The sequence below is a fragment of the Arvicanthis niloticus genome, chromosome 2 (genome assembly GCF_011762505.2).
Source record: "Arvicanthis niloticus isolate mArvNil1 chromosome 2, mArvNil1.pat.X, whole genome shotgun sequence".
Classification (NCBI taxonomy): domain Eukaryota; kingdom Metazoa; phylum Chordata; class Mammalia; order Rodentia; family Muridae; genus Arvicanthis; species Arvicanthis niloticus.
The window spans coordinates 12,234,674-12,261,110 of NC_047659.1; the positions used below are offsets into that span (position 1 = coordinate 12,234,674).

General features: G+C 41.0%; 1 protein-coding gene across 2 annotated transcripts; it reads right to left on the minus strand.

The window, feature by feature from the left end:
- Nucleotides 1-6,302: 6,302 nt before the first annotated feature.
- Nucleotides 6,303-25,451, minus strand: LOC117704326 (complement C5-like). Of its 2 annotated transcripts, none has more exons than XM_034496433.2 (10): nt 25,298-25,451; nt 22,303-22,495; nt 18,424-18,586; nt 13,598-13,668; nt 13,186-13,277; nt 10,692-10,774; nt 10,385-10,447; nt 9,994-10,053; nt 9,458-9,646; nt 6,303-6,869 (listed from the first exon to the last, which is right to left on the minus strand). In XM_034496433.2, the coding sequence occupies exons 1-10, from the start codon at nt 25,384-25,386 to the stop codon at nt 6,862-6,864; spliced, it is 1,011 nt and encodes a 336-aa protein (XP_034352324.2). In that variant the 5' UTR covers nt 25,387-25,451; the 3' UTR covers nt 6,303-6,861. The 2 variants fall into 2 exon arrangements, with proteins under 2 accessions (XP_034352324.2, XP_034352323.2); XM_034496432.2 differs by having other exon boundaries at nt 22,303-22,498.
- Between the last annotated feature and the right edge of the window lie 986 nt (nt 25,452-26,437).

Consider the following 26,437-nt stretch of genomic DNA (forward strand, 5'->3'; position numbering starts at 1 on the left):
ACCCAAACGTTGACTTCTGTACCAGCAAAGTGCTGAATACTGACTGGACTTTGGTATTGTTATTTTTCTGAATCATGACCGTGTTTTCTAAACATTCTTCTCCATCACCTTCTGATTGGCTTTAAAAGGCTTGATGGCCTATAGCTCAGGCAGGAAATGAAAGGCGGGACTTCCTGCAGAGACAGGAACTCAGAGAGAATCAGGCTGGTGTCATTTGCCAGAGGAAGTTGGACCGAATTCAAGGTAACAGGCCACATTGCAAAGATAGATTTGTATAAACTGGTTATTATGTTATACAAGATATTTGGAGACAAGCCTAAGCTGTAAGGCCTAAGCATTCATAAGTCTCTGTGTCATTATTGGGAGGCTTGATATTTCATTATTAAAGGAAGCTGGATATTTCCACGAGGCTGGCTGGCCAGTGGGATCTGCCACACCTCCTAATGCTGGCATTACAGGCATGTGTAACACACCTGGGTTTAAAAAATAAACTCCTCCCCATCAAAAGACCCCCAAAACCAAAAACTAAAACCTCGAGTGCTAGAGATTTAGACCTAGGTCCTTTACAAAGCCAGTCTTTTGCCCCTGGAGTTGTCTCCCAAACCTGCTGTGCAGCCTTTTCTTTTCTTGCGAGTCCGTTTGTCAACACTTGCTCTTGTTTTCTATTCAGAAAGTCCCTGCCTCTGTCTAGATCTTACAGTGTTTCCCCTTTATTTTTCACTGGAGTTTCAAACGTTCAAGTCTGACTTGATTTCTGTACCAGGTGAGAGTTGGATCTAGTTTCACTCTTCTCCATGGCAGACTGCTTTCCCCAGAGCGTTTGTCAAAGAGGCTGTTTTCTCCTACACATCAGTTGGAGCCTCTGTTTAGAACCAGATGGCTGCAGCTTCATGTGTTCGTTTCTATGTCTTCTATTTTATTGATCTATATATCTGGTTATGTGCCAGTGTCGTGCTATTTGTGTTGCTGTGGCTCTGTACTATAACTACAAATAAAGCCTTACGGTTTGTGCAAAATAAATATAAGCTCCATTTAGTGGGTTAAACGTGTCTAAGTCTCTCCTTTCGCCCCGTCACTTCCTGCTTCACTTTGGATGCAGTAAATGCATGGATGTCAGATAAAGTGGCTGCCTTTAATTTGGAGACAAAGACTGATAAGAAAGGGGGAGACTGGGTGCCGTAGACATGGGGAAGAGGGTGAGATTATATGAAATAGCACCCAGTTTTCAAGGAGAGCGCTATCTCTTAAAGCAGAGAAGAGGAGAGGGGAAGGCATGGGGCCAATGGGGTAGGCAAAATGACTGGGGAATTCAGGTTGGATAATTTGAGCTTCTTAATAAAAAGTATTACCTGCCACTGAGGGTCACCAAGAGAGTGTGACTCTAGGAGACTTACCGTGGTCAAGTAAAGTATACTAGGGACTGTGCAGGATAACAGTAGGGTCCTATTCTTTTCTGATGGATCACTACAGCCCCTGGTGCAGATATGTGTGTGTTATGCTTTATGCCACCCACTATGTAAAGTATCCACTCCTTTGTTTCCAACTAATACATAGAGAATTTGAGAAAACACAAATTAAAATTGTGGTATTTTATTGCTGCTATAGTCCAGAAATTGGAATAGATTGAGAAATTGGAAAAGTTATTTAAAATATATGAATTCAGCTTATTATGCAACAAACATCAGGTAACTACTTCTTTAGATAGTTTATCAGGGTCTTCCTTATTAGAGAGGCATATTGATGCTACCTATCTTACTGAGACACTTAAAGCAGCAGATATTTAGATACACGTGCATTGACAGGCTAGCCTTTTACATATGATAGCTGCCCTTATGCTTTGGGATTATTTATGTGTGAAATCATACCTACCACCATTAGGAAGCAAAAGCATTTTAGAACATCAGATTTTATCTTAATGGTATTTTAGTAGGAACCTTCCCAATCTGTTGTCTACAATGCATTGCCTCATTCCAAATAGCATTTTTATTCTTTATTGGATATTTTATTTACATTTCAGCTGCCATCCCGTTTCCCTCTTTCCCCTTTCTAGAAAACTCCTATCCCATCCCCCCTTCTCCTTTTTGCTTTTATACTATTTTTTTAATGTTAATCAAAGGCTTTATAAGTTTAGTAATGCTCAATAACAAGATGCCCATATAATCAGAAGTGTAACCCAATACCCAACCTAGACATACCAACTATCTTTGACTGGTGGAGACACTCGAACATCTGCCTCCATGACCACCCCCCTCTTGTCACCTAGCTCCTCCTCTCCTTCTCCTCTTCCTTTTCTTCTCCTCTTCCTCTCCTCCTCCTCCTCCTCTCCTTATTCCTCCTCTTCCTCTCCTTACTCCTCCCACCTTAGTTTCTCCTACATATCACCCTTCCTGTTAAAATAAAACCTTTCTCTTAAAATACAATTAGAGCATAACTATACCAATTTGGGTCAGTAAGGTACAAGATAGACCTAATACACAGTCCATCATTTTGTTGACTAACAACCTCTGTCATCCCTCCTAACTAAAAGACTTAGTTCTGAACCTGGCTTTTTCCCTTGGCTTTAGAATAAATGTCAGCTGAAAACCATCCTGTCAAATCTTTTCTAGCAAAGTAAATAGCCAGGATTGGCTATGAGACTATACGTCCTCAACCCCGTCAGAAATCCAGAATGACTGAGTTAACTGAAATTATGGGAAGCACAAAGCATGAAATGCACAAAGCATTTTAAGTTCTAAAACTTAGCCAATTTATAGAGAACACCTGGACAGTCCCTATACTACAACATGTTGGAACATCCGATCTTCAGCCTTCTGGCCCAGGATCATCTGACAGACCTTAGTGATGAAGAATTATTAAATGCTGATTACTCTGTCTAGGCAGATATAATCAGTTGACTATTCCACAAGTGTGTCCTTTTCTGGACAGTGATTTGTCTGTAGATGAAAAGAGGCAATTCTTGACTAGTGGCTGTCTCACCACAACTGGAGTAACTCCAAAGATGCTCAATTTCTTCTTAGAATCCAAGACAGGAAGCTGTCAGGAGCAGACAGGTCTCTAATCAAAATGAACATTAATACAGAAATGTTTCTCACGTCAATTCTGTGGAATTCTGACATTTTGAAAACCAACTATCCATGTAAGACAATCTGGACTGTTGTCTGTTAACTCCTCTCAGCTATTTCTAAATAAAATATAGAAAACACCCTAACAATAAACTCAGAGCTATGAATTTGCTATAGGCCCTTAACTCACAGGCTAACCATCTCAAATCAGTTAGAAAAGTTAAAGAAAGACTGGGTCTAAGCCTTGTATTTCTAAATGTGTTATATAGGCACAATGTCTATGAGAGTAAAAATATTATTCTCACTCTTAATATCAATAAGAAACTCATACCAATGAAAACCTTAAATTTGAAATCAAAGTAAATTTTGTACCATTTAAGAAATTATAACTTCATCATAACAATTATACATATTTCTACCAATAGGTTATGACTATGAAATAAATCCTAGCTAATCCTCCCTGTTCCAACAAAACCACTACTTTTCCGTAGAAAGACAGCCCAATATTAACCACCTCAGTCCCCAAGCCCAGGGAATAGGGGCACTGACTCTTCATTGACTTCTTTAAGCTGATTATGAGCGTTGAGATATTAGAAGAGGGGCAGGGGAAGAGTAAATTGACAAGCCTCTGACGATGTGTCTTCACTGCATCCAGCTGGAATTCCAGGACATCAGAGGTTTGAGCAGGTCTTCTCAGCTCGCTTGATGAGTAGATACACCGAGGCTGTGTAGTCTGCAATATACAATTCTCAAAACAAATTTTAGTATCAAGATAATTTTTTGTTTGAATTCTGGAATCTAGCCTTCTGGCGGCCTGCCTCTGTCATGTCTAATCCATATAATTGTGGGAGTTTTTACGAGGGTGTGCTCTCACCATCCTCCCATTCCAGCCTCCCTGTTCTTGAATTCCCCAACAGTAGGGAATCCAAACTTCCAGGCACGAAGGCCATCCACTTCCACTGATGCCTAACCCCTTACCCCATCCCCCCCTCCTCCAATTACTATGAGGGTGGGCTCCCACCATCCTCCCATTCCCGCCTCCCTGCTCTTGAAATTCCCCAGCATGAGGGAATCCAAATTTTCAGGTACCAAGGCCATCCACTTTCACTGATGCCTGACAAGGCGACCCTCAACTACCTATACAGGTGGAGCCATGAGTCCCTCCCTTTGTGTTCTCGGGCTGGAGATTTTAGAATGGCTACTCCAGCTTGTTTCTTAGGACCATTAGCTTGAAAATTTTTTTTCCAGCCTTTTACTCTAAGGTAGAGTCTGTCTTTGTTACTGAGGTGGGTTTCCTGTATGCAGCAAAATTCTGGGTCCTGTTTATGTATCCAGTCCGTTAGCCTATGTCTTTTAATTGGGGAATTTAGTCCATTGATGTTAAGAGATATTAAGGAACAGTGATTGTTGCTTCCTGTTATTTTTGTTATTACAGGTGAAATTATCTTTGTGTGGCTATCTTCTTTTGGATTTGTTGGAAGAGGATTACTTTCTTGCTCTAGTTTCTAGGGTATAATTTCCCTCCTTATATTGGAGCTTTCCTGCTATTATCCTTTGTAATGCTAGGTTTGTGGAAAGATATTGTGTAAATTTGGTTTTGTTGAGGAATATCTTGGTTTCTCCACCAATGGTAATTGAGAGTTTTGCTGGGCATAGTAGCGTGGGCTGGCATTTGTGATCTCTTAGGGTCTATATGACATCTGTCCAGCATCTTCTAGCTTTTATAGTATCTGGTGAGAAGTCTGGTGTAATTCTGATAGGTCTGCCTTCATATGTTACTTGGCCTTTTTCCCTTACTGCATTTAATATTCTTTCTTTGTTTTGTCGCACTTGGTGTTTTGATTATTATGTGACTGGAGGTATTTCTTTTCTGGTCTAGTCTATTTGGCATTCTGAAGGCTTCTTGTATGTTTATGGGCATCTCGTTTTTTTAGATTAGGGAAGTTTTCTTCTATAATTTTGTTGAAGATATTTATTGGCCCTTTAAGTTGGGAATCTTCACTCTCATCTATACCTATTATCCTAAAGTTTGGTCTTCTCATTGTGTCCTGGATTTCCTGGATGTTTTGCATTGAGAACTTTTTGCATTTTGCGTTTTCTTTGACAGTTGTGTCAATATCTTCTATGGTATCTTCTGCACCTGAGATTCTCTCTTCTATCTCTTGTATTCTGTTGGTGATGCTTGTGTCTATGACTCTTGGTTTCTTTCCTTGGTTTTCTATCTCCGGGGTAGTCTCCCTTTGTGATTTCTTTATTGTTTCTACTTCCATTTTTATGTCCTGGATGGTTTTGTTCAATTCCTTTACCAGTTTGGTTGTGTTCTCTTGTAATTCTTTAAGGGATTTTTGTGTTTCCTCTTTAAGGGCTGCTTCCTGTTTACCTGTGTTCTTTGAAAATTCTTTGAGAGTGTTATTTATGTCCTTAAAGTCCTCTATCATTGTGGGAAAAGCACGAGGGGAGTCCGGTGGTGGGGACAAAGTCACAAGGGCCAGTGGTGGGGGTCTTGGGCGGGCTTTCCATACCTCAGTGGAGGGTCCCACATTCATGCAGCCGCTGCGGGCCGCCTGGCGGCTGCATTGGGAAAGTTCAGGGTTCCAAAGGCTGGGAACCTGGCTGCAGGCCCAGGAGACACTTGGAGTCCAGGAGTTTTCCAAAGCTTTTATTGTTCATGGCTTGGTAAATGGATGTAGATGGTTCACGTTCCCCCACAAAAGCCAGGGGAGCTTGGCTTTTAAAGGGAGGGGGAAGACGGGAGGGAATAACTTAATTAGTTATGCCCCCCTTTAGATAACTTATTAAAATTGTAATCTCTGGAGGTGGAGACCCGTCAATCATGTCCTCCACCTGGATCACTGTCCTGGCAGCCTAGCCAAATTAGGGAGCTCCACATTCAATGAGAGATCCTGTCTCAAAAAAAAAAAAAAAAAATGGAGTGGGGATTGATTGAGGAATAAACTCAACATGGACCTCTTGCTTCCACATGTGTGTACACCTCCGTGTAAATATGTGCACTCACCGACATGAATACATACATATGCCACATATAGAGATATACATGCATACCTATGCATGCAAACACACGAAGTAATTAGCAAAAACAAATTCTTTGCTGGGCTATTACTCGACGCCAGTGAAAAGTTGCGTTGACATCCATTAAAATTTGAAACACCAAATAAATACAAGGTTAGATTTATGCCTCACCCACAGAAGCCAATAAAATAATATTCATTCAATACCATATTCATTTTTTCATTAAATGCATTTATTCACTTTACATCACAGTATCAGCCCTCCCTCTCCTCCCAGTACGCCCTCATGCAGATCTTCCCCCCATTCCACCCTCCCCTTCTACTTTGCAAAGCAGGAGCCCCACTCTGGGTGTCACCCCCACACACTCAAGTCCCTGCAGGACTAGGTGCATCCTCTCCCACTGAGGCCAGACAAGGCAGACCTTTTAGGGGAACAAGATCCACAGGCATGCAGGTGACAGATTCAGGGACAGCTTCTCCAGTTAGATGTTGGGGGACCCACATAAAGACCAAGCTGCTCCTGTTACATATGTGCAGGGGGGTTAGTCCAGTCAGTCCTTGGTTTTTGTTTGGTGATTCAGGCTCTGGGAACCCCCAAGGGCCCAGGTTAGTTGACTCTGTTGGTCTTCCCATGGAATCCCTGTTCTCTTTAGGTCACTCAATCCTTCTTCCAACTCTTCCATGAGACTCCTCCAGCGCCATCTCATGTTTGGCTGTGGGTCTCTGCATCTCTTTCTGTTGGCTGCTGGGTGGAGCCTCTCAAAGAACAATTATTTGTCTGCAATCATAACAGAGTATCATTAATAGTGTCGGATTGGGACAGTTATTCGTTGGCCATACCCTCCGTCTCTGCTCTATCTTTGTCCCTGTACTTCTTGTAGACAGGACACATTTTGGGTTGAAGGTTTTCTGGGTGGGTTACTGTCTTTATCCCTCCACTGGGAGTCCTGCCTGGCTAGAGGAAGTGGCCACTTCAGGATCCATAATCCTCCCTGCTAGGAGTCTTGGCTAGAGTTGCCCCCATATGCCCCCTGGTTAGTGTCATACTCTTAACTATGCTCATGGGTTGTCATTTAAGAGCGTCTGAGATATGTCCCGATGCCTTGTTTCCTGGAATCACCTTGAAGCTCTTGAAGCCTATTGGATGACAGGAAGAGGTTACCATGAATCTAGAGTTTGTTCCAAATAGTCCCTAAAAATAGTTGATCCTTAGGTGATATTTAGTGTCATCTGAGTAACCAGGTAAATCATCTAGTGAGTATCTATTATTTCCAATTTTATGTGATAGTTTCACCTGGTTTGCTTGTATCAATATTGGTATCATTAAGGGTTATACCCACTCACCTGGGTTAGCCATTTGGGGTGATGTTTCTCAGCCTTTCAAAACTCCTCTTAAAGAAACCTAAGAATTATACTTTGAATGTGTGTATGTGTCTACAGCCTGAGCCTTACAGGTATTAATTACAATTCAGTTACCTGAAAAATTACCAAAACCTTTTTTATTACAGTTCATTTTTGCTCTGTTCCATCCATCTAACAAACACACAGTAGGTCAGAGCAGAATAGGTTAGATATACCACCTGCTTCATCAATTTCCAACCCCAGTCCCCTCACCTGTGCTCCTGAGAGCACACTTAACAAGATAGGCTATATGGAAAGTCCGGAAACTACTAAATATTACCCATACTTCAAAGGCCTATATGCATGCCTCCATTCTTGCTTTAAAGATTTATTTTATTTTAAGCATCCCTATGTTGAGATGTCTGTGTGTGGGTATGTGCATATGAGTAGGTGCTCTCAGTGGCTGGAAGAGGGTTTGGTCTTATGGTGTCATAGGCAGTTGTGAGCCAGAGGATCAAGGGTTTTGCTGTGAGACTATGTCTCCTGGTAATGTCAGAAGCTGTATCACACAGTCTCACCAACATGACTGCCCAAATGTGAGCTGAACTCGGACACAGCAGTAGACACGCTACAGTGGAGGGGTAAAGACCACGAGGCCTCAACTCTACACAAAGAGCTATAGGTCACTAAGGAATGCTGTGGCAGGAGCAACAGTCTTCCTCAGGGCAGAACACAAGAATGGGCTATCCAATGCCAAATGATCAGCCCTGAAAACATACATACAAGTATACAGACTAAGCATGTTATATTTAGGAATATAGATGCATCTGCATATATATACATACATGGATGTATTAACAATGAAAAGAGAACAAAGGGATATACGAGCAGTTTGGGAGAGAGCAGAGGAAAGGGGATATGATGTGATTATACTATACATTATATTATATGTTGGGCCCCATTTTGGCTCTGGTTTGGGCCTTGTAGACAAACCTGAGCCTGGCTCGAGTTTGAGATCTGTCTTAGTCACTTCCGTACCAGAGTGACTCAACAGGACCTCTTTGGCCCTGCCTCTGCTCAGCTGTTGCTAATGTAGAGCTTTGCCATTGGTCCTGCTAGTCACCCCATCCCTCTGTCACCCTTCCCCGCCCCCCTATGTCATCTCACCCCACCCTATGCTCGAAGTCTATATAAACAAGAAGTTGTTACATTAAAGTTGAGTTTCTGCCTAGACAAAACTCCCGGCCGGCTGTGTTTCTTTAGGCTGTCCACACTCATTATCCAGCTCAGCCCCGGAGAGACCTAGCAGGACTGGGACCTCTCTCTCCTCTTGAATGGACCTGCCAGCTTTAAGGAGCCAACAATTATATATTCCATAACATTATTAAACAATATATTACTAATAATATATACATATGTAATATATAATATAGATATAATACGTATACACATTACAAATTATATACATATCTACATAAACAATTTATAACATATACACATATAGAACGTATACATGATATATAAGAAATAATTTAAAAATCAAGAGTAAAGTCAGAAATGTATCATTCCCCTTGTTTGTTTTCTTAAAGATAGTATATAAATGGGAGTCCTATAAGTTTTGAGAATATTAAGAACGTCTTTTAATTCTGAAACATCTAGTAAGGCTGACACGGAGAAAAGATTTCAGCTTTTAGTGACTTGTGACAGAATCATCGCACTTTGTCATCCAGAGGCCAGTCAGAGACACTTACTCTCAGGCTCTTGTCTGAGACTCCGAGAGTCTGAGACCACTCTTCCAAGTCTGCATAGTGAGCTGCCTATGGTTTCATGGGGCCTTGGCTCTGGACTAGTGTTCTCTGCTGGGTGCTATAGTATTTCCAGTTACCAAGAAAAACAACAGACCTTTCTTCTGGACATTACACGTTACTTGCCTTCCAACTCTTAGTTGCAGCAAGGACATGAAAACCGCTTCTCTTAGAAATTACCCATATTTGGCAAGGTTGTGATAGAAGATGTCATACTTACGGTTCATTGCCAAGTGGACATGCTTAAAGGTGTCTAGGATCTGCTGTGCCACGGTACAGCAGTGAGTGAAGGCCTTGACACAGACCGGGCCTATCTTCACACGGGCAGCCCTCTGCTCACAGGTCTCATGTTTATGTCTGGCACCATCGTAACAGCATTTCCTTATCATTATATGTTTGTATTTAGAAGCTGAAATGGTGGCAACACATGTGTCCTTGTCACCAATATGCATGACACCTCAGGCTTGAGAATCTTACGGCTATTTTCTCTGCCATCAAAGACTCCCTCCCCAAGTGTACTTGTGGAAAACAAGTATTTTAGATACGTTTTGGCATGAAAGTAATTTCAGGTTAGGGATATGGCCAATAAAATCCTGAATTTACTTCCATGAATGTTTCTGAGGCATGAACTAATCTTTTACATCTGCCTTTTCCCACCTGCTGCATTTTAATTGGGGAAACCCCACGTCTTATTTTCCCAGGTCCTTGAATGCTATAATCTCAGTGGTTTATGGCTTCATTGAGCTTGTACAGTACCTTCTTCTTCTATTTTCTGTTTCAGACAATCTGATGTCCAGTGACACATGTCATGTACTTCTGTGAGGGAGAGAGTGAATGGGGGAGGAGCGTTCAGGGTTATAGTATTGCCATATTGCTTAAAAACTGATCTTGTCCCCGCAGGGTCAACTCTCAACACTCTGATCAACTTGGAGTTGATCATCTGTTTATGTATCTACTTAACTCATCCGTAATTATTTATTTTTCCTAAAACCATAAGCCTAGAAATGTCTCAGGAAGCCAGGTGCCCCTGAGGACTGTATCACATCTATTATGAAGAAGATGGATCTACAAAGGCTGGCTGGCTTCCTCGGGGCTAGCAGGCAAGCTGACCGCAGACTCCTGAACAGCCACCTAAGCGTCAGAGTACCTTGCTTTTCCACCACGGGTTGCAGATCAATTGTGGGCATGACAGTTATTCTGTAAGCTTTATCTGTGAGGGAGAGAAGGGAGTGGAGAAGATATCAAATCTTTCTAAAACAGTCCCACGACAGTATTTTATTTTACATTGTGGTGACCCTCTACCAACCTGTAACAACCGTTAACTGTCCAGCCCTGTCCCCAGCCAGCACTTCCCATCACCCAGCACCACCTCCCCTGGGCAGCCACATTACTGAAAAGGGTTCCTGGGTGGGGGACCTAACTCTGTATAATAAGTAGGAGTGGCCAAGGGTTACCATGTTCCTTAACTTCAAAGTATGTAGTTCCAGTTGTTGAAGCATCTTCTTTATATTTAGCCTTTATTGTCCATCTACCATGTCTGTGAAAGCCAAATGTTTGAAATCACAGAGAGTACCAGAGTCAACCTAATGGTTTCTATTTGAGGAGGTAAGAATATATGTACATGATTGCACACGCATCTGTGTGCAGGCACGCGTGCGCGCGCACACAAACACACACACACCCTAAGTAAGAGTTCAGAGGAAAGATTTTTAAACAATAAGTAGACATAACTGAACATTTCAAAGATAACGGGATTGTTTAATGGCTAGTTTTTCCATATTGTATTATTTTCCTACATATTTTATTTTAATGTAGCAATTCTGTTTTGAGAGCTAATGACAGTTTCAGAATTTACTTAATCCAATCACAATATAGTAAAACATTGATAATAATGTCTCCAGAAAGATGGCATGCCGGTGATGAAATTCACACCTCATATGAACAAAATTCTATCTGGAAACCAAGTACGGCTTGTTTAAGGAGTAAAGTCAACTGGCCAGCAACATCCATTCAGAACTATTCAGGGAGCGCTTCGCTGAGATCAGAAACACACAAGACAGGAGAACCACAGACTTCAGAGCGGACAGTCCACGCCAAGAGTTTCACACAGTTTTCCCTAGCACATTTGATTCAGACAAGTTACTGCATGTCATTTGGGAGAGGAAAAGAACACAATCCACCATGCAGATAGATGATGTGATCAGTGGAGGTGAACATCAGGGGTGCCACAACAATCATCAGCAGTTCAACAAGAATCTAACCAAATCCTATGATGCTGAGTTACTGAGATAAAACGAACAATACAGACAAGGGCCTTGCCCTTAGGGAGTTTATAGTCTAGTGTTGGTGGGGGAGGAGCAAAGTGCAGTAAGGGGGGGGGGAGAGACAGAGAGACAGAGAGACAGAGAGAGACAGAGAGACAGAGAGAGATATTCAGAGAGAGAGAGAGAGAGAGAGAGAGAGAGAGAGAGAGAGAGTAAAGGGGACATTACGTCACATCCAGGGATGGTATTTGTGCAAAGTATTGTTTCCCCATTTCTTGAAGAAGAGAACTTTTCTTTCTTGAAGAAGAGACAGTGTAAGAGATGGTGCATTTTGTGCAAAGAGGACAACAGATGCCAAGCTGCTGAGGCAGGAGAGTGTAGCCATGGTGAGTTCCAATAATCTGCTATGGGACAACTGGCATAGGAGAAATCTAGGAAATAACAATAGTAATTATGGGCTGGAGAGATGGCTCAGTGTTTAAGAGCACTGACTTCTCGTCCAGAGGTCCTGAGTTCAATTCCCAGCAACCACATGGTGGCTCACAACCATCTGTAATGGGATCTGATGCCCTCTTCTGATGTGTCTGAAGACAATGACAGTGTACTCACATACATAAAATAAATAAGTCTTTTAAAAAAAGAACAGTAATTATATAACAAACTTAATTGAGCACTAGAGAATCTGTGGTAGCTAAAGAAATTGTACAATTTTAAATCGTCCCAACTTCAGTTCACGTGTTTAGGAAAAATGTTTTTGGAATGAACTGAATACAAAGTCCCCTGGAGAAGACAGAGGGAAAGTGACTGCAAAGCAGCTCTGCTGTAAGTTAAGTCTATGTTGTGCACTTCTTGTTGTCCTTGCCGTAGACATCCGGCTCTGTGTTCCTTGAGATTGTGTGCACTTGATTTCTGTTTGGGATCTCGCTCTCTTATAGTGGTTTACAACCCTGGTACATGTAAATATGTATTCCATCAGCTCCTGTAACATGGTCTTAAATCCTTGCATATGTGTCCAAAAAGCACAAATTTCCTACACACAGACACACACACACACACACACACACACACACACACACAGAGAGAGAGAGAGAGAGAGAGAGAGAGAGAGAGAGAGAGAGAGATATTTTTATTAAGCCAAATCTCTGTGCCATCTAGGCAAAAGTGCCCTTCTGCTAGGCTATAACCAAGCCCTCACGGCCTATAGATGGATGCTCTGTTAGGTTCCTTTAGAGGCAGCTCTTGATAATTTTGTTGAAAAATCAAAAAGGATTTCTTAAAGATTCTTTTCTAAACTTTTGTTGCTCTCTCTATAAAAATAATGGCTGGGGAGATTTGGTAACTTTTTCTGTATGTATGCATGGATGCATGCATGTATGTATGTATATTCTTTATTATAGACATAAGGTTTTGCTATGCTTCCCAGACTGGCTGGTAAAGCCTACATTCAAGTGATCCTCTTCCTTTAGTATCCTGGGTAGACTTTGGTATGTTGGAGCTGTGCTGTAGTATCTGGGATTCATTTTTGTTTTGTCAAGAGTTGACTTAACTTCTACAATACTTTGGAAGATTTCACATGTCCATGTCTTTGCTGTCTTTTGTCAGCAGTAGGTGGCTCCACTGAATTACCTCTGCCTGCCAACAGAAGTTCTGGGTGTGTTTGTCAGAAAATAACATTTTTACATACTTAGGATTAGAAGGAATCGCGAAGTCAGGAAAAGAGGCAATCCCAGTGTGATTGTGTCCCTCTATTATGTCAACTTCGGATCCTTCAGGGTCCTGTGGGGAAACAAAACAACACCAAGAAAATCCACCCCTGCCTTAGTTAATTTTTTTGTTGTTATCAAAGAATATCTGGTGCCAGGAATGTTTTAAAGAATAGAGATTTATTTTTGGCCCACAATTCTGGAAGCTAGAGTTGAAAGAAGCCCACACTGGCAGGAGAGCCATGCTGCTTCCAGAGAGACAGGAGGTCAAGCAAGCATTTATGAAGAGTTGGTTCTTGCAGAAGGCCCTCCAAGGGAGAGCCCTCCCATGAGCACAGCCCTTCTCAGTCCCTACCTCTGTTAGGAAGTGACCGACACAAAGTAAATACTTACTATGAAGGTTAAGACTGTTTCTCTGGTGACAGGCACTAAGTCATCATCCACTGAGTAGACAGCAATCTTTACTGCAAGAATAAGTGATATCATCAAAAACCTTGTTAAACAAGGACTAATCTAATTTTTGAAGCAAACACCTTCAGGGTGAAAATGATCTAAAATACACTGGATGGCATTCTTGAGGATGAATAAAATTATATATATATATATATATATATATATATATATATATATATACATATATATATATATATCATCTTTAATGAGATAAATCTCATTAAAAGCTATATAATCTATAGATGAAAACATATTTACAAGAAAACGGTTGGTAAACATATACATTACTAAAGATTCTTTCATTCTAAAGCAAATCCTTATGAGCTACTTCTACTGAATAAGATAGTTTACTTTGTGAAAATATTTATCTAAAACTTGCTGAGAACAAGTATATAGTAGAAAATTACTTACATCTGTAATTAGGCCACCATTTATCAGGAATTTTATAATATCAAAAGACTAAGATCCACTGTGGGTTATATGAAAACATCCAATACTACCTTGCCTTGGGGCTGAAGAGTTTACTGAGAAATTGGGAGTTTGGTTCAGATAGCATACACCCTCCCAATTATGAAAATTAGCAAGCCTCCAAATTAGCTCTTCCTACAAAATTACTGTGATCATGTGATTGCATTATATTTGTGCACTAAATCCTATGATTGTTCTCTCTTCTTTAAAAGAACTGCTAGTTTCCTTGACCATGCTAGGCAAGCATTCTGTCACAGAAACACATCAGTAAACCTTTGTTTGCTTGCTAAGTAGCCCAGGTTAGCCTGTGATTCACAACCCTCCTATTTCTGCCTCACATGTTCTAGGATTATAGCCACACCCCAATACCCTACCATACCTTCTATTTTTTAAAATTTTGTATGTGTATCACAGCTTATTTATTTTTAATTTGCTTATTTATTTTTTAATTTGCTTATTTATTTTTATACTTTAAAAATAGATTCACAGAAAAATAAACAGTGGGACACTGGCATATTTTTATCTTGGACACTGCAGTTTTTAATCTCTACACGTTTGAATTTGAGTCCTTAACATATCTTCTTTGTTTTTGTTTATTGTTGTGTTCAATATTTCCTTAACATTTTGATTTTTTGAGAGTTACAAGCATGCCTCATTTCTACCCCTTTCTATTATTATATTTCTGTGCACACATTACTATGCCTCTCCTATGCACGAGTGTTTAGAGCTGACTACTAGGGATTGGATTAGCTACCGGGGGCACATCCTAGGATAAAGCTGACTCTCCCGATCTCATCAGGCATGTAGTTCTTCAGCTAGGGTTGAGGCCTTCTAAAATTCCCCTCATCTATGTGGGTATATCAACTCAACTACTCAGAGATTACATGACCATGGGATGCCCAGTCCCAAATGGTACATCTAAAGCACAAGCCCCTACCTATGATTCAGGGCACATTGTGGGCCAGAAGGCAGAAGCCTCTGAAATCTCTGTAGTGTGATTGCCTAAACTACAAAACTACATGGTGGAACTTCTAACTCAGCTCTTTGGGGACACAGTGACACAATTTTATTCTTCAAGGGTTTTCAAACCATTTCACAGCCAAGTCTTGATACACACACACACACACACACACACACACACACACACACAAATAGAAATAGTACCATAAAATCAATGCCATCCCCACTATTTGCCAGTACTGAGTAAGCACTACAAAGAAGTCCCATTAAAACTTATTTTTACCAAGGTAACAAGGTAAAATTTATGATCAGTAAGTCCCCCTCATCTTGCTCTCTCCTTCCTTCCATGTTGTCTACCTCAAATTTGCCCTTCTGACTGGGGACAAACCCACCTTCCCTGTCCAGATATCGAGAAAGAACTGTTAAGCAGGATGTGGCAAAAGCTAAGATCACAGGTCCTGAAGTTTCAAACTGTGGTCTCTTCTCATTGCCGACTTCCTCTGTTCAGGGTCAGCTTGACCTTTAAGTTTTAGCTAATTAGTGAAACAGGAACACTGCCTCAACGAGGGTACTCACAGATACAAAGAAACAGTTTCCCGTGACTCAGCACAAAGGAAGTAACAAATGTGTACATTATCATTATTTCAATGACTATTATTTGCATAGTTTCTAACCTAGCTTTTAGTTAACTTAGAATATTAATCTTAATGTATCAGAGGCAATATCAATAAAATCAGTATGTTGAAGTGAAAGAAAATTTTGAAATAGGCCCAAACTAATAAAATAGCTGGGCCCTGTGATTCCTTTTCCTAACCTAAATAGTTAAAAATGCTTGTCAGCAGGTTTGGGCCCAGTTAATTAGCCACAGAAAATGTGAAGTTACAAGACAAAGGCCTATTAAATCACCCAAAGAAACTGACTGACCATAAAAGATAAAAAGTATACAAGGACATCCTTAGAAAAACAAAGATATGTCCAAATGAGTAATGGGCCATCTGGTGTTCCTCCAAACCCTTTCCCCCTCCCCTTGAGGTCTTCTCAAGGTCCAAAAAAACTGCAATTTAAGTTTAACTAGATACTATGCTAACTTAGACCAGTACAGTCTACTGATGTAAAACAACCAATCACGTGTACCCACGTAAAAATCTCCCAATTCCCCCACCCCTTGCCTATAAAAGTCCTAATCCTTTGAGCCTCCGGGTCAGTCCCTCTATCCCCTATGTGAGATATAGAGATATAGACTGGCCCAGAGCTCTGCTATTACACTGCCTCATGTGTTTACAGCAAGCTGGTCTCTCATGAGTTTTTTGGGTGGGCGCCGTCCTGATACTTGAGTGAAAATCCCCCTCTGAGTTTTTTTCAGAAGATATGACTTATTAAAATGCCTTGTGTGCCAGACAGTAAAATCAGAGTAGTGAAACCAGTCAGGTATGGCTGTCTTCTAACATTGTGTAGGAGAGAGGAAATACAATTGCATGAATTTCCAGGCCCGTGGGGTACTACAGAGGACACCGCCTTTTGAGAGAACAAGAGAGGACTGAGGCTGTCATGCCTCAGTGATGGAGCATTTGTCTGGGATGTAGGAGGCCCTGGGTTTTTATCCCCTGCACTGACAAGGTAAACAGAGACAGAAAGTGTTTGAAGATGTGAGGGATGGGGTGGGGGTGGCAGGACAAGCTATAATCATAGGATCCTGGAGGGATCTGTCTATAAGGTGACACCAGCAGGAGGTAACTGAGGCAAAGGAAGAGTTAAGGATGCTCTATGCAGAGGTGACAGCACATTGCACCACTTCCATGTGGATGAGAAAATGGCAAGAAAAGCAATGGAGCTGAGGTCAGTTTGGCTTGAGTCCACAGTTGTAGGGAGAGGCGGGCATAGTAGATAAAGACTTAAGTCTTTATTCAAAGATGCTTAAGTGAATAATTCTTCACATATCTTCACATTACATACATTGATAAGATAAAGGACTTTAGAATAGTCCTATGGGCATAGGTTACTGTCTCATATACCAAATCGTCTTGTTGGGGTCATAGTAGTGGTTCTGGCTAAGGTGGTGGCAACATCCTCACCCTGTCTAGGTCTTTGCTTGCCCAGCCAGTATAACCGATCCTCTTGCTGAATGGTGTGGTGGCTTCATACAGTCCCAGTCTACCTCACTACTGACCTCATTGGCACCTACCAAAATTAGGAGATATCTACTATGGACAAGGTTAAGAAACAGAACAAGCTGGGCGGTGGTGGCGCACGCCTTTAATCCCAACACTTGGGAGGCAGAGGCAGGCGGATTTCTGAGTTCAAGGACAGCCTGGTCTACAGAGTGAGTTCCAGGACAGCCTGGGCTATACAGAGAAACCCTGTCTCGAAAAAACAAAAAACAAAAAAAAAAGAGAAAAGAAACAGAACAAAGCAAAACAGAGTGGTCCTGCTTGCTGTTGTTGGTCCTTGCCCCAGGGTACCATCAATGCAACATCCCACCTTCCTGGTGTAAAGCCATCTCTAACTGTGGATTCGAAGTTAGCGATGACAGGTGGTGGGGAGAAAAACAGAATATTTTATTAACAGTGATGACATTTGTTTATGTCTTATTTTCAGTTCTTTGGACGGAAGCATAGGTTTTCCTCGGTCATGGAGTTCATGGCTTCTGCCAGTTCCCTCTAACAGTAACACTGAAACTCTGAAACCATGCTTGGCAGACCTTTCTTTAGGTGGATAAACAGAAAAATCGGCAGCCAGATATTTCTACTGTGTACTTTAATCCCTGTAAAACACTGAATCTTTTTCTTTTGGATTTCTTTTTCTAACTTGACTGGCTGCCAAATCCAAGATTTCTAAAAAAAAATTTATTTATTTTATTTATATGAATACACTGTAGCTGTCTTCAGACACACCAGAAGAGGGCATCAGATTCCATTACAGATGGTTGTGAGCCACCATGAACTACATGGTGGCTGGGAGTTGAACTCAGGACCTTTGGAGGAGCAGTCAATGCCCTTAAATTCTAAGCCATCTATCTCTCCAGCCTCCAAGAATGTTTTATAAACAAGATTTTAAGATAAATCATTTGCCAGTACCAAAATTGTATTTGCAATTATGTCTTCTGAATCTTCGATGAACAATCTCTTTAACAGGGCAGATAAAATGATCATTGATTGTGTGATTTATTTAGCAGTTCCTCTATAAATTAAAAATGAAAATGTCATTTGAAAGTATAAATATCATTAGGATTTGAGCTTCTCTTAAGTAGAAATCGTCTCCATTTAATTCCAGATGTTAAAAGTTGCACACATTTGTGTCAAATTTCCCCCCACCCCTGAAAGAAGCACCATATACCCTACCAGGCTGTTGTGGAGTGTACACAGGCTTGTCAGTGTGAACGAAGAGAGAGCTGTTGTCATAGATGATTGGCATTATTTCTAATTTGGAAAAATGCTTTGACACAACTTCCAAATACACATTTGAAAATGAGTTTTGTCCTTCAAACAACTGTTTGGCCTGAATCTGTAAGACAAGAACAAAATTCACCAATGAGAACGTGTGACTGTAAAGTTGTAAAGTATGTTGACTTAAATATTAATAATAATTATTATTATTATTATCATCATCATTATCTCATTAAGACCAAGACTGAGCTTCAGTATTGCACTGTTTTTTTTAAGAGGTTCACTTGGCTAGAGAGATGGCTGAGCAGTTAGAAGCACTGGTTGATCTTTCAGAAGACAAAAGGTTCAGTTCCCAGCACATCCATGGTAAGAGAAACCACCTCTGACTCCAGTTTCAAGTGATCCTATCTATGCCCTCTTCTGGCCTCATTGGGTACTGCACACAATGGTACCCAAAACTACATGCAGGCAAAATATCTGTACACTTGAAATTAAAAAATAAGAATGAACCAAGTGTACTGGTGCACACCTTTGATTTAAACCCTTGGAAGGCAGAAGCAGGTGGATCTCTGTGCGTTTGAAGCCAGCCTGGTCTACAGAGTGAGTTCCAGGACAACTGGGGCTACATATTGGCTTCTGGACGAATTGTTTTCTCCAATCTGCCTGTAATATCCTGGCTAATAGCTTGGACACATAACATTACTCCACTTCTGCAATCACAGTACAGATACATGCACTCCAGTCTGCGTACATGATTACATCACCACCTTTATATTCAGTGATACGGGGACTGAATATATTAACATAGATAATTAAAGGAAAGAAAGGTATTTCTATGATAATTTAGGGTTTGGAAACATGGGGTAAAGTTAATTACTGAAATCAACTGCTATGAGATTATTACAAAAATTTGAAAACAGTAAAAATCTACAGATTTTTCTGTAGTGGGATGTATTATAAAAACCAACTACAGCTTCTCACACGGTTGTTGGCTTGGTGTTTCTGTGGGACTCCTAACATTCGGAGTGGGGTGTATCTCTGACTCTTTCATCTGCTCTTGGGACCCTTTTCCTCCTACTGGGTTGCCTCTCACAGCCGTGATATCTGAGGGCTTGTACTTAGTCTTACTGTATTTTGTTAGACCACGTTCCTAGGAAGCCTGCTCTTTTCTGAAGGGAACCAAAGGTGGGGGTGGGGGTGGACCTGGAGGAGAGAGAGGTGGGAAGGAACAGGAGGAATGGAGGGAGGAAAAATGGCAGACATGTCCTGTGGCTGTGCTGTCCAATATGGGAGCCAGTTGTCACATGGCTACTCTAGCACTCACAACATGGCTAGTGTCGGGGAGGAACTGAAGTGTTACATCAGGGGAATTTAATTGATTTTAATCTAAAGGCAAATGTGGCTGGTGGCTGCCATGCTTCATAATAGAGTGGCTGGAGAAAGCAATCGGGGGAAACAAACTTTATATTTTTATAGATGTAGTAATTGAGAAAGCTTTTTACATTCACTCTCCAGAGCGTTAAGGGAACAATTCCTATGTCTGGTTAGAATTTATTTCAAGCAATGTTTCTCAATTATGAGTTATAGTATATATTACACACACACATACACACACACATAGAAACATATATATCATTTTCAAAGATTAAAAGATATGAACAATTCACAGCATTGACATTTTGTTATTTACAATGAAATGAAAAAGTCATTTTCAACTTGAAATATTATGTATTTCATATATATACTTACGTTAAGTAGAAATCTACTCCTATGATTTTTAGATATTTAAAAACTAAAATACGGACTAGCAGCATAGCTCAGTGGTTAGGCGTGCTTAGTGTTCGTGTGTAGAACCTGGGGTTTTCTTTCCCAGCCTCCACATCAGGTAGCTTGCAGTCACCTGCAGCTACAGTTCCCAGGGAATCTGACTGGCCTTTCTAGCATCTGAGGACTAGCGTGTACGTGGTACACATAAACTCATGCAGGCACACATGCAAACGTACAAATAAAGAAAAAAATTTAACTTAAAGATTTTAAAGATCAAAATAAAACCATAAAAACTTTAAAATATTAGAAAACGTGTACACCACTAGCTTTAGGGCCTTTATAACATTGTTGGTTTTGCTGTTTGTATGAATGTCTCACTGTAGAGACACGTCAGTTTCTATAGAGCAACAGAGCCCCTTCTAAAGCTGACATTCTCTCATTTTCATGGTTTTCTGTTATCACAATGTTTAATAAGATGGGATGCAGATGTTTTTCCAAACAAATGTATTGAAATGACTCTTCATGGCTCTGGGATTTAAACCCAGAGCCTCGGGCGTGCCAGGCAACCACTGACCACTGAACTATAGCCCTGCCTGGAAATGCCAGGCAACCGCTGACCACTGAACTATAGCCCTGCCTGGAAATGTGGTCATAGAAGAAAAGGTCGTTAGCTTAAGCTTGTTATTTCTCTCGCTGATTGTCAAGGAGAGCTGTTCTCCGCAGCATCATTTCACCGGGGGCTGCAGCTGTAGCTCAGTGCCAGAGGTCTGGCCTAACATGAGACCCTGGTCCCATGCACAGTGCTCCATTATCACTGGAAAGAGGAAGGAAGCCATGTATTGTTTAAAGAAAAAAAGAAAACAATAATTTTATTCATCTGGGGCACTATGCATTTAACCATAGACTACTGAAGCTTGAACAAATGTTAAAAGCATGCATGTTTATGTTTCTCTGCTGTTTCCATATTAATATAATTTTATTTTATCTATCTACTTATTTATTTATTTATTTTGGTTTTTCAAGACAAGGTTTCTCTGTGTAGCCCCTGGCTGTCCTGGAACTCACTCTGTAGACCAGGCTGGCCTCGAACTCAGAAATCCGCCTGTCTCTGCCTCCCAAGTGCTGGGATTAAAGGCGTGCGCCACCACCGCCCGGCACAATTTTATTTTCTAATAAAAATTGTTAACATTTGGATGTGTTGCTTAAAAAGCAAACAAAATTCTGTTTAGAATATTGCTTAACTCAGGGTCTGCAGAGATGGCTCAGTGGCTAAGAGCACTTGCTGTTCTTGCAGAGGCCCTGGGGTTCTGCTCTGAGCTCCTGCATCGGGTAGCTCACAATCTCCAGTTCCAGGGGATCTGACACTTTCTGGCCTTCTTGGGCACCTGATCACACATGGTGCACATAAACTCATGGAGGCACATCTACATAGATAGATAGATAGATAGATAGATAGATAGATAGATGATAGATAGATAGATGATAGATAGATGATAGATAGATAGATAGATAGATAGATGATAGATAGATGATAGATAGATAGATAGATAGATAGATGATAGATAGATAGATAGATAGATAGATGATAGATAGATAGATGGATGGATAGATAGATAGATAGATAGATGATAGATGGATAGATGGATGGATAGATAGATAGATAGATCTTTTTAAAAATGAATTTGGGGGCAGGGGCTGAAGAAATAGCTCAGGGGTTAAGAGTGCTGGCTGTTCTTCCAAAGGACCCAGGTTCAATTCCCAGCATCTACATGGCAGCTCACAACTGTCTATAACTCCAGTTCCAGGAGATCTGACAACTTTAAACAAACATGCATGCAGGCAAAACACCAATGCACATAAAATAAAATAAATAAATCATTTAGCAAATATATAAAAAAGGAATTTTGATAAACTCATTGTTATGTGTTAGTGATAATCATGTAATAATTACACAGTGGTAGACTGATACAAATGATCAGATCTCTATGCTTTCATTATTCAAAACTATACATATTTTACCAAAAAAAATTTTATATTTATAACTTCAAAAGAAAGACAAAGACTTACTGTTAAGATTGCAGAGTTTTGGAAATTATTTTCTGGTGATAAATTAACAGTGCCCGAAGTGTAATGAACATTTTCATCAGGATAACTTTTTACAGAGATGGTTGTGTCAAATGCCTCAGTGTGGCCGTGGGCTTCAACTGTAATATTTTCAGGAGCTCCAACTCGGAAGACGATTGGGGTTGAAATACTGTACCTGCTGAAACAGAAAAAGGCTCAGTAGCTTTGGCAACTGTGGTGGTTTCAATAAGCTTGACCCACAGGGAGTGGCACTATCAGGAGGTGTGGCCTTGTTGGAGTGGCAAGTGAGCTTCTTCCTAGCTGCCTGAGGATACCAGTATTCTCCTGTCTACCTTTGGAACAAGATGTAGACCTCTCAGCTCCTTCTCTAGCACCATGTCTGTATGGATGCTACCATGTTTCCTGACATGATGATAATGGGCTGAACCTCTGAATATGTAAGCCAGCCCCCAATTAAATACCATCCTTTTAAGAGTTGCCTTGGTCATGGTGTTTGTTCACAGCAATGAAACCTTAGGACAGGGACACATTCTTGTACCCCTGGTTCATGGTCATCTCACTATAGATGTATTTTCTAATAGTCATGATTAGAAAACTATACTCGTTTTGTGATCTATGACAAATTCAGCATAGTTTCCTAGAAGAAATAACTTGAAACTAAGTCCCGAAAAACAGAGCAGGGAATTTGGTTTGCAGTTAAGTTAGTAATAGTGGGTCACTGGCCTACTTTACCTCAGAGGACTAAATAAGGTCATAAAGCATAAACATTTCATATGCTGATGTAAAAAATAAAAACAAACAAAAACAAGGTTGACTAGAACACGTAAGTGGGGTCACTGTTCTCCAATGAAGAAAAATATCAAATGGGCACTGGTCATTGAGGACCAGCTCTGTCTTCTTATGGCTGAGTGAGGTTACGTCTCATGCCTGTTCTGTCACCTTTTTCTGTGGTGAACTAAATAAGAACATGTCTATAAAACATTAGCATGCTACTACTCAAGAAAGAATGACACTCACTAAAGTAGTTGAAAGAAAGAGATCTTAGACATGTGTTTCATCAGTGGGTAAAGGTAAATCTGCAATACAGATGAGCCAGAGGACTACCTACAAACTGAAGGACAGAGTCCTGAGCGTGACATAATCTGCAATAGCTCAACATGTGACCAGAGCTTTCCATGGCCCAGGCTCTGATAGGAATTTATAGAACTCTTTCATTCCCTACACAAAGTCAGGGATGTCCCAGGCACGGCTATTATTCCCATGCTACATGTGATCAAAAGTAATTTGATCAAGGCCAAACGGTTGATAAGTAACAGAGGCAGGATTTTACCAGTTTCTATGTTTATAATTAGGGTCAGGGTTACAAGTCTACATCCCCTCCTCAGTTTTGTTTTGCATAAAATTTTTACAAAAAACAAAAAACAAAAATCTAATTTGAGGCAAGCTTTGAAACACAGTTTTGTTGTTTTTTTTTAATATTTTTAAATTTATTTATTTATTTATTTTATATGAGTACACTGCAGCTAGCTGTCTTCAGACACACCAGAAGAGGGTATCGGATCTCATTACAGATGGTTGTGAGCCACCATGTGGTTGCTGGGAATTGAACTCAGGACCCCTGGAAGAGCAGCCAGTGCTCTCAACCACTGAGCCATCTCTCCAGCCCTGTTGTTTTGTTGTTGTGAGTTTCTCTGCCTAGTAGATCAGGCTGGCCTTGAATGCAAGATATCCTCCAGCCTCTGCCTCCAGGGTCCTAGGATCAAAGGCATGTGCCACACACCCATCCATGCCTGGTTTTGAAGTACAAATTTTAAATTGTATGGTTTTCTTAATTATCTCATTAAGTAGGAACTTATAAAAACAACAACAATAAAAAAAAAATCACAAGAGCATCTAATTTGAATAGTAAAACATGGAGACTACACAGAAGAGATGTTTTAACCCCAGAGGACTCAGACACTGAGTCATTTAAATGCCCCAACAGATAGGGATGCAGTCATCACCTAATCTGAGAATTATTGCAGGCAACTGCCAATATTATAATATTTTTAAGTTATGCTGTTATATTTCAATTTATAACTTAAATGATAAAAGCTCGAGGAAAGCTCTTCTGCCGGTCACCCCCTCACTGCGAGCCACGTAGGAAGTGCTCAATGGACAGTTATTGAACCAAACAATTTATCCGTGAAGGGATTGATTCCCACGTTGTTCATGATCGGCTTTGTCACTGTTTCTGGAAAAGTGAGGAGCTGCCTTCCAGTAAAGGCCCACTCGACGCTGTAGAAAGAATTCAGAATATTTTTCCGCGGGAACCATGGGAGCCCGGGTTCTGACCCGAGTTCCCTCGATACTGCTCGTTTGTTTGTTTGTTTGTTGGTTGGTTGGTTGGTTGGTTGGTTTTTGAAGAAAGAAAAAGGACATGAAGTTAGACGGGGGAGGATCTAGGAGGAATTATAGGAAAGAGAAAAGATTATGATTAAAACTTTTTTAAAATTTTTTTTGAAATGTAAATTTAAGTAAAAAAAAAAAAAAAAAAAAAAAGAGCCGATCCCAAAGTAACTGTGGCTTAACTGTAACAAACAAACAAACAAACAAAACCCACAAAGAAACCAAGAACCAAACATAAATGAACAAAACAAAACAACAAAGTGTGTGTGTGTGTGTGTGTGTGTGCTCACACGCGTGTACGCGCACGGGCGTGTAGTCTTTGGTTACGTTTTTGTTGCCTAGGACTTTGAGTAATGGCTCTGTTCTTTACAGGCAGCAGTGGGCCAACAGCTGCATGGGTTAGCCACTCAGGGACTCTTAACTCAGCAGGACTGTCTCATTCAGATGCGCTCGCACACGGGGTGTCTCAGAGGAGCCCAGAGGAGCTAAAACGGCCAGAGCCAGATTCGCTCAATCTGAGGATAGAACGCACTTATCAGTCATCTCAGCTCGCATACACGGTACAACAAAGATGCTTTGCTTCACTTACGTTTGTTCCTGACCCCAGCTTGGCTCAAGGAAGATCAAAACCAGAAGTGTTCCCCAAAAGCCCATGGCTTGAGACGGTATCAAAACCATATAGGTCACCTCTTTGAAGTTACTTTGAAGTGAACATGAAATTTGGGGATTGACTAGGTCATGTTAATTATTAACACAAAGAAAAGGGATCACTACATAAGTCAGAACAGAAACAACCTTTCAAGCCCAGGAACACAGGCAGAAGGTATTGTGTAGGAATTTGCATCGGAACACTTATTTTAATTAATGCAAAATAAGGACTCAACCATGGGAGCCTGGCCCTGAGAAGACAGGCTCAGGGCTCCAAGGCAGGAATCTCATTGCCTTTTGCTTTCTGCTTTCTCCCCGGGTCATTTGCTCTGATGCTCTCCCATTGTTCAGCACACCCTTCCTGTGACAAATACCTGAAACAATTTAACGGTTGAGATGTAAGGCCTGACAGGAAAGAAGGAACTCCTTCCCTGTTCCTGGGAACTCACGGCCACCCAAGTAACTGCAAAGACACCAAACTTGATGCAACTGCAAGAGGTATATTTCAAATCAACGCGTTGAGGTCGCACTTCCAGCCTGTCGTACGCAGAGGCAAGCAATGAAGTACGACCCCTTCCGGAAAGAGGAAGGGCTTTTTATAGGGAAAAAGCCACAGCCGAGGAGGGATGAGGGGGGAGTCATGATTAAGTATCTATAGAAAGTACCTGTCTAGTGTTCAGTTCCTGTGACAGGTTCAACAAATGGTCAGGGGGAATATCTTTTTGTTCTCTTAAGACCCTATTCAATGCCGGTGGTGGCGCACGCCTTTAATCCCAGCCACACATAGTGAGCCACACAAAACAGTGGGCAGCCTGCATTGCAGCACCCGCCTCATAACTGACAGGAGAGCCGATGACAGTCAAGGCGCAGACACAAGATACCTTTCAAAGGCATAGTGTGTCTGGTCATCTTCCTCTATAAATAAGCCCATCTCTTAAATCCTTACCACCTTCCAGTTGTTCTGATGAAGCCCCATCTATAGCTGGTCTTTGCTACTTTGTAGATTCTTCTTCTTCCCACCCTTTATTTTCTCAACCCTGGTTTCACCCACTAACACTATACAGGAGAGATACAAAGAGAG